At 36.7% G+C, this 9,186-nt stretch overlaps 1 protein-coding gene across 1 annotated transcript in view; it reads right to left on the bottom strand.

Annotated features, from left to right (window-relative positions):
* Positions 1-782: 782 nt before the first annotated feature.
* LOC147074056 (zinc finger HIT domain-containing protein 3) overlaps positions 783-9,186 on the bottom strand; it is a 30,229-nt gene continuing 21,825 nt past the window's right edge. The window contains exon 4 of the mRNA XM_085944140.1: positions 783-920. Within this exon, the coding sequence (XP_085800266.1) occupies positions 915-920 (6 nt within the window). The 3' untranslated portion in view covers positions 783-914. The remainder of the gene's footprint in view (positions 921-9,186) is intronic.

Below are 9,186 nucleotides of genomic sequence, written 5' to 3'. Positions count from 1 at the left end.
TGCTGTCCAAAACAGTGCTCGGATAAAATTGGATGTGTAGTTCAAAAAGAGTTTTTTGATAATCTTTGGAGCATTGGTAATAAAAATGTCCAAGATACTGCTCTTTTGGCACTTATTGATACAATAGAAATAATAAAGAAATGTAATGCTACAAAATCCGGGAAAAATAGACAACATTCCTCTGTAAACAACTTTCGGTGTTCTCAAAAACGAATAAATACTTTTTAATGTGTAACTTATGTTTTTTTAAGTCCGATTAAATATAATTATTCTTTAAAACACTTTTTAGTTAAATTTATTACCATTTCCTATACATAATTTATCATTTTGTTCCACTATTTATTTAAAAAAACACATTTTTATAATTTGTACCCTGCTGTGTGGAATAACAACTTAAGACCTTGGGTCATTTACAAGGCTATATTTTCTTTACTAAGATAATGAAAAAAAAAAAAAATATTACATAAGTAGCTGAATAATGTCAAAATATTATATCAAAAGCATACATATGTAAACATATCCTTTAGTAGAAAGAAAATGTTTCGAAATGTTTAACACTGAATATCTCAGAACAAGCTTTTGAGGGTTAAGTGGTTCTTCTTACAAGGTCCTCAATTATGAATATAAGAAAATAAATTATGGGAAAATGAGAAGTTATGGAAGGAGTTTGTCGATTAAAAATAGGTGGTGCCGGCCACCCTACCGATATTTTAGAATGTGCTCTAGAGTACAAAAAGGTTGGGAGCCCCTGCATTAGAAGCTTATCAAAACTTTGAGGAGGAATTTCATTGGAAGTTTGAGAAAGTATTCAACTTAGTTTTGTAGTAGTTGTGGTGTAGTTTTAGTAATGAGTCTGCCGTCAAGCAACTCATCCAGCAGACTCAAAGATTGTATTGGAACGACGAGGAGCGAGCTCATATCTGTAAGAGAGGACAATTTCTTTGAAGTACTTGGGCAAAAAGTAATACCATTATTTGATACTCCTCATTTACTCAAAGGAATTTGAAATAATATGTTAACTAAAAACATTAAATGCACAAATGGCTCAAATCTTTGCTTCTTCAGCATTTCAATCAATATCCCCAGAGGTTTCGTCCCACTCTATATATTCAAATTGTGAGGACGATGACTCAAGGAAATGTCTACAATCACTGCGAATATTTTTGCGTGAAGATCAAGACATATACAAGTACAGATTTGGAAAACAATATTTTCTAAAAGTACAGTATCTGAGAATATGACTTCTATACAGGCTGGCGCAGCAAATTATGTTGCTGGTTAGGTATATTGTAGCAGACATTATTTAAAAAATGTTCTTTGTGCAATTGCCTTTTCTTTTGGCAAACCTAATGCACCCGGCATGCGGGTAATTGATTCCTGCGAATATACCTCTACACATTCACTTGGTTATCCATCTGTGGATGTTATTACTGCATTCAACCATATTAAAGAAAACACTTGCCATTATTTAAGAAACGATTGCCACACATTAGGTTTGCAAAAGAAAATTCATGACCAAGTAAATAAACATTTTAATTTTATAAATTGTGATATTCATAAGACTGATTATATCAAAAAAAAATTGCACACTTTCTATTAAAACACTTGTCCATAGTTGGTTGGTGCAAAGATGTATGTCGAATCCTGAGTGGTAGAAATAGCAGTGATATTATCAATGACCCTGTTAAATCTGCCGCTAGAATTCGATATATCAAGCATGAAACTACACAGAAAATAACATACCAAAAATAATTTATTCCAATTCAAATTCCGATGTCAAGAAAATTGGAAAAAGACAGCACAAAATTTTTATGACATGATCCGTAACTGTGACTGTTGCAGATACAGTAACTAGTATGGACGCCAAACAATTAGTTCACGAGCTTGCTGTGAGCAGCTCGAGACGCGCTCGCAGCGATCTGTCGTTCAGTCATTCATTGACGAATCATGCACATCGACACCGGTCTCCTCAACTAGAGGGGAAAACAAATTTCCAGAAAGGGTTCCAGATTCAGACTGTCGGTTTTTCCGCCCATTAAATGCTTTTGCATGTCTTAAAGTGTACCATTTCGCTGTATGCTTTTTTGTATGATATCGAGCAAACAGTCCGATGCGAAAAATATTCAAGGGCCGTAATACTTGCTCGATGTTCGACAGAAATTCGCTTGAGCATGTCTCAACGTGTAGACAACGCTTCTAACATTTTAGTCGCCAGTCCGATGCGCTTCTCGTCCTCAAAACAAAACAAATAAAACCTACACAATACCCAATGGATAGTCGTAGTTATCCTCGCGATTACATGGAACATTCATTTATAATATATAGTGAAGAAGAGTGCCTATGGAATACAAAGTCAGTGGATTATAATGATTCCTTTCATCCAGAATTAGCTGATAGCCATATCCGAATGGGTATAAGAATTCGCGAACCAGAGTTTGTATTAACTGCACAAACTAAAGCGAAGATAATAAAAATATTCCACGCAAAGTGACACCTAGTACGAAACCCATACCTCACCTCCTCCAGGTCCGAAAAATAGTATAATAAAATTTATTTTTGCATGATAATTGTCATATGCATACATTCATAATCTTTGTCCATATATCATGACGATAAATATCAAAATGCCAAGAGACTTTAATCAATTATAGCGGTGAACCCCTGGAGGTCGATTCCTGAACGAAGCACTGTCAAAGTGAGTAGCAAACCTGCTTCATAACGCGATAGTGTCTTCCGTGGAAATATAGCGCTTCGTCATGTCCAATAATGCAACTAAATTATGTGTACAATATTACCAAAAATTTGGTGTACATTTATGATCGCCTAAGAGTTTGCATTATATTTTTGTCAATGCCCTGCACCGTTCGAGTGAGGTTTTCTTTTCAGCTTCATAATTGGCAAACTTCTCTCCTTACTGGCTTACGGTGTTTTCATTATTTTTAACATAATCTCTGGCAGGTTTCTGGTAGGTTACAACACTTTCTTTCACTCGACCAATATTACTTGATGTGTCATGAGTACGCTCACTGTAAAAACCATTTCTTTGGGTAATAAAATTGACGGGTATTATACTCTCGTGGAATCGCTCCCCGATGACATCAAGACTGCTGCAGCGTGCCTTTGAATAGGTCGAGTCCATTGCATTTGGGGCAAAACCGTCAGGCTTTTGAATGTCACTAGCTTTTACTCTAACCCGCGTGCGGGACTGTTTTATTTTTATTAGCCTTGTTGATTGTTGAATTTGCAACAATGGGCCGCAGTCGACTATCATTCGTGAATTGTGAAACATTCACAGCATTACCGGATGAAGAACGACAGCTAAATTTGGCACGTGCGAAAAGTTTTATATGAACAGATACTTCGGTGAGTGAACATTTATTTCAGATATATTGTCTCTTTTATAGAATAGTATGTAGAAATCATACTAAGTGTATTTATTTATTCCTTTACGCCAAGGAAATGCCACAGAAGATGAATACATTCCTCAACTGTGGTATTATCCACTTCTTTCCTTCCTACAAGATCATTTCAATCCACACTCTTAGGAGTCCAAACATCAACATCGTGAATGAAAACACAAATAATTCATCACTGATGATACCACGCAGTGACACCTACTACGAAACACATATCTAGTCCAGGCCCGAATGCGACCCAACCATCAACCTCAGTACGTAAAAATAGTATGTTAATAAAATTTATTTTTGCATGAGAATTGTCATAAGCATACATTCATAATCTTCGTCCATATACCACAGCGATAAATAAACGTCCACGATTAATACATCATTTGTTTGGGCATCTTTAAATGTCAGGATTGGGTACAATCAAGCAGCATGCGGTACTGTGGGAATTCCATTCATGTTTTTGGCAACATTCCAAAGGCAAGAAAGAAAAGTTGGCCTGTCATGGAAAACTCATTTGTGTGATCAAATGTCAAAGAATGTAACGATTGACAAACAATTGGCGGAAGAAAATAATGAAATTGATGAAGGGTACCCACCCCCAAACAGCGGTCATTGTTGACTGAGGTTGGTCGAAAAGGAGTTTGGTCATAGTTTTTCTGCCAAATCCGGAGTGGCATGCGTGATCAGAAAACAAACAGGAAAACTTCTTTATCTAGGTGATAAGAACAGATATTGCCATATATTATGTACCATGACAGTCAATGAAAAAAAACCAGCTGGGAAACATGAGTGTGATATATCTTTAACCATCGACAGGCATGGAACAAACCGTCATAGTTGAGGGACTAAAATATATTTTTGAAAAACAAAGTGTGGGTAAAATTTTTAATAGGGGATGGTGATTCAAGTGTATTTGCTAGGGTGCGGGAGAGCACCATTTGGGTATAAAAATAAAAAAATTGAATGCGCGAACCACATTGTCAAATGCTACACTAGCAAACTTTATACGATGGTAAATAACACGAAATACGATATGCAAAGCCGAAGCTTATTGCGGAGGGAGATTAAACATCTCAGAAGTGCTAGACGATGCGCTATAAAAGGACACAATGGCAATGTCACTCAGTTATAGTTGAATTTGAAAAATGGACCCAAACATGTATTTGGCGATCACTCAGAGTGTCGTGCAGAATACTGCAAGAAGAAACATCCAGATGTAAACGGCGTACCATATTTGGAAAAATCCTTCATGATGAAAGATATACGCCTCCAACTAGACGGAATAATTCAAAAAGCTGATAAACTGGTAACAAATATTACCACAAACTCAGCAGAGAATTATATGTCATTTGTGAGCAAACTTACAGGTGGAAAAACAGTTGATTTCTCCAAGGGAAGTAGTTATGCGGGTGGATGCTATGGTGCTGGATTAGCTCATTCGCTGGGTCAGCACATATTTTGTATGTCATCTAGTCAAATAACTAAAAATATTGTAATTAGTCGGCTAAAACGTCAGAATCGTCCTAAGACAAGACGTTTAAAGTTCATTTCCAGGTATAAAAAACCAACTGTCCCTGCAAGCAACCAAGCTGACGGCTGTGAATACGGCCCGCTTGCTGCCGATTCAGATATTCTACAGTTGCACTTGCAGGAGAAAATGAAAGTAATTATGGATTCTTCACAGGCAGGCGTTTCTTGCAATGCGGATTGTAAACAATTGAAATTTTGTTCATCATTTATGGCAGGAGTAATGAACGCACTGCTATCGCCTTATATGAAGCGAAGAACAAAGTCACTGTTACGCCTTGTGGTCTTTTTGTAAAAAAGGGTTTCCCATTTTTGGAGCAAGCCCCGACCGTTTGATTGGAGAAAATGGATTGATGGTTTAAATGTCTTCCGTCCATCGGCTCCAAGCCAATTTTAGAGTCGGCATTAGAACACAATATATTATGTTAAGCTATTGTGAACTCCGTACTCCACCTTATAGAATCACATAATTACTAGTACCAAATACAGGGGCACTTGTATATTGCGATGAAGGACTTCTGCGATTTAATCATATATGCCGACAGTGGTATCAAATTTATGACTTTATCCAGAACCAGATTTTGAGGCACGTGTTCTGCCGCGTTTGATAACTTTTTATAATGATTCCTTTCTTCCAAAATTCGCGAACGAGAGTTTGTATTAACAGCACAAACTAAAGCGAAGAAAATAAAAATATTCCACGCAAAGTGACACCTAGCACGAAATCTATACCTCACCTCCACCAGGTCCGAAAAATAGTATAATAATAAAAATTTATTTTTGCATATTTGTCATATGCATACATTCATAAACTTTGTCCATATATCATGACGATAAATATCAAAATGCCAAGAGACTTTATAGCGGTGAACCTCTGGAGGTCGATTCCTGAACGAAGCACTGTCAAAGTGAGTAGCAAACCTGCTTCATAACGCGATAGTGTCTTCCGTGGAAATATAGCGCTTCGTCGTGTCCAATAATGCAACTAAATTATGTGTACAATATTGCCAAAAATTTAGTGTACATTTATGATTGCCTAAGAGTTAGCATTATATTTTTGTCAATGCCTTCAAAGTCCATTGCATTTGGGGCAAAACTGTCAGGCTTTTGAATGTCACTAGCTTTTATTCTAACGAGTGTGCGGGACTGTTTTATTTTTATTAGCCTTGTTGATTGTTGAATTTGCAACAATGGGCCGCGGTCGACTATCATTCGTGAATTGTGAAACATTCACAGCATTACCGGATGAAGAACTGGCCGAAACTTTTTCAATGTAACTGTGGGCATGACAAGGATCCCCAGACCAAGTGCACCGTGTTAGTTAGCATCTTAAGTTATGATTAATAGCCTAAAACTATGTTACATTGTAAAACTAATATTAAGTGTGTCTTTCAAACCAATTCCAAACCAATAATTGTCAATGATATAATGCTACGGTCAATGAACCTTATACTGAGCAAAGCGACTCACTAAACATGTAAATTATATTTCTTGCGAAATCCATCATTCGTAAGAATTTATGGAATGTCGACGCATCAAATTTCAACCGATTGTTATTGCGAATAATCAGCAAGCAAGCATGCAAAAATGCATTTGCGCAACATTGTAACAAGAAATACATTATTTAATTGATAAAATTTTGTCATAGTCAAATTTCACAGACAAATTTCTACGAAATGGTCTACAGGGTATGAACCCACAGCGGTCATTCATCCCAAGCGGACTCTACATTTCCTTTGTCTCAATTTGCTATAAAAACCGAAGATGTGAAACGGCGATAACTCATAAGTCTTAAAGCCGTTCAATTCTCTACACGTATCTTCGATCCAACGCTAGTAATTTTTTCTCGCAACACAATCTCCATAATTATAATTCTAAAATTCATTAATCTCATTGTACGAATCTGTATTAACGATTGTATCTTTTTGATGGTTAAGGGAAAATAAATTGGGCTACTTTATCAAGCACAAATCCTTCTAATCATTGGAACCTACCTACCCCATCACAGCTCCCTTACCCTCATAACTATTATTGGCTGACCTCTCTGAGATTTCAGTGTGCGTTCTGTTTTTCTCTATCATGCCGCGACCGGTATTATTCTCATTCGGTTTGGCAACCATTTCTGGTGCAGCCTCCATAACTCTGGGCACTCTGATCGGTAGCGAGTGAATTCTTTCACCCGATTCTACGTTTGACTGTATTGAAGCGTGTGAATAAATAAATGTATTGTCAATTGTGTAGTCACCGTTCGAGTCAGGTTTTCATTTCAGCTTCACAATTGGCAAACTTCTCTCCCTACTGGCTATGGTGTTTTCATTATTTTTAACATAATCTCTGGCAGGTTTCTGGTTGGTTACAACACTTTTTTTCACTCGACCGATATTACTTGATGTGTCATGAGTAGGCTCACTGTAAAAACCATTTCTTTGGGTAATAAAATTGACAGGTATTAAACTCTCGTGGAATCGCTATTTATATATATAGCTATATTATTCAAATGTCATTTTAATAATGGATTCCTTACAGCAAACACGTATAATATTAACAGCTATGCAGCAGATGTTTGTTTCCGCATTTGTTTAATCGTTAATTTTGTAGATTCAGTAGAGGTAGAAAGAAATAGAATAAAAATACTAACGTTTTCAGTAAACGATGTCTGTTCTATTTACCGTCATCACGAATTCAAAATAAAAACCGTCTATTCAGTTTGCATATGGGGACATCGGGAGGATTCACCAGTCCACAATTTCCAGGAAAATACAGTGAGTGTCGGCTTCACTGGCTCAGCAGTATCAGTCTGATGAAAATTGCCAGAGATTTCAGTGGATGGGGAATTTTCCCGGAGTTGGTGGGTGTATTAATTGCACCCACATCAAAATTAAGAAACCTGTCGGTAAAAACACAAGTCGTGGAAATAACCAGAAAAGTGCACAACTTAAGGAATCAATTGAATAACGAACAAAAAAAAACTAAAACAAAGAAATCAGGATCAAGCCTCGATGACATATATCAATCGAAGTGGCCCTACTATAAAGTATTATCATTTTTATCAAACACTACAACATGCCGATCGACATTGGGAAACATTCCAATAACTGTAAGTTTGAAACTGTCTATACCTATTTTATGTATAAGTTTAATTTAATTGAAAAGGTAACAGTCAACATCTATAAAATTTATATTATATGAGGCTGTTAGTTTGAAAGTAGGTTAGGTTAAGCTATGGAGAATTATTGTTCATTAAATGCGGTTCTTTAATATCAGTCGATACATTTTTGTGTTTATGGAATTTCTTGACAGACAAGCAACCCACTTCTACGCCCATTTATTCAGACACCATATCACAAGACCGTTTTCAATTAGTTTTACGTATGCTACATTTTTCTGATAATGATGGCACCACTATCGATCACCTTGCCAAAATAAAACCCGTTTAAGAGATGTTCAGAAATAAATTTTCAACTAGCTTTTATCCATATCAGAATATTTGTATTGATGAGAGTCTCTTATTATCCAAGGGACGTCTTATTTTCCGACAATTCATTCCCTCCAAAGCGAGCCATTTTGGGATAAAATTATTTGTCATGTGTGTGTGACTGCAAAACTAGCTTTGTTTTAAATTTCATAGTATACACTGGAGCCACCACAGAGTGGAGTATTGCACCCTAACAGACATGGGAGTCTTCTTTCACCATATTTAGAGGCTGGCCACACACTGTATGTAGATAACTGGTACACCAGTCCCAAGTTATTCCAAGCTCTGCACGAAAAGTGTACAAATGCGGTTGGAACTGTTCGCAAAAATCCAATTGGGATGCCCGTTTAACAAAAAATTGAAGCAAGGCGAAACGACTGCTTTTCATACGAAAACCATTATGGCACAAACTTGGAAGGATAAAAGAGATGTAACCATGTTATCTAGAATCCACACTCCAAAGTTTGTCGAAACAGGGGAAAAAAACTACCGAACAGGCCAGCCTAAAATGAAACCAATCGCAGCAGTGGAATATTATAGTAAGCATATGGGGAAGGTTGATAGAAGCGACATGATGATATCATTTGTGAAATCGACAAGAAAAACTATGAAATGGTATAAAAAATTATTTATGCATTTGATCGACCTTTCCATGTTTAATGTCCATGCTACTGTCACGAACACGTTTAGTGTGCTCCTGAGAGGACACTCCCATAAGGAGTGGTACCATCCAATCGCTCGATCTGATCAAAATAGTCAATGTACCACCGGTTATAA

Source organism: Rhyacophila brunnea, unplaced genomic scaffold (assembly GCF_057557595.1).
Source record: "Rhyacophila brunnea isolate RB1 unplaced genomic scaffold, BYU_Rbru_1.0 scaffold_17, whole genome shotgun sequence".
Lineage (NCBI taxonomy): Eukaryota > Metazoa > Arthropoda > Insecta > Trichoptera > Rhyacophilidae > Rhyacophila > Rhyacophila brunnea.
This window is presented reverse-complemented; position numbering and strand designations above follow the sequence as displayed.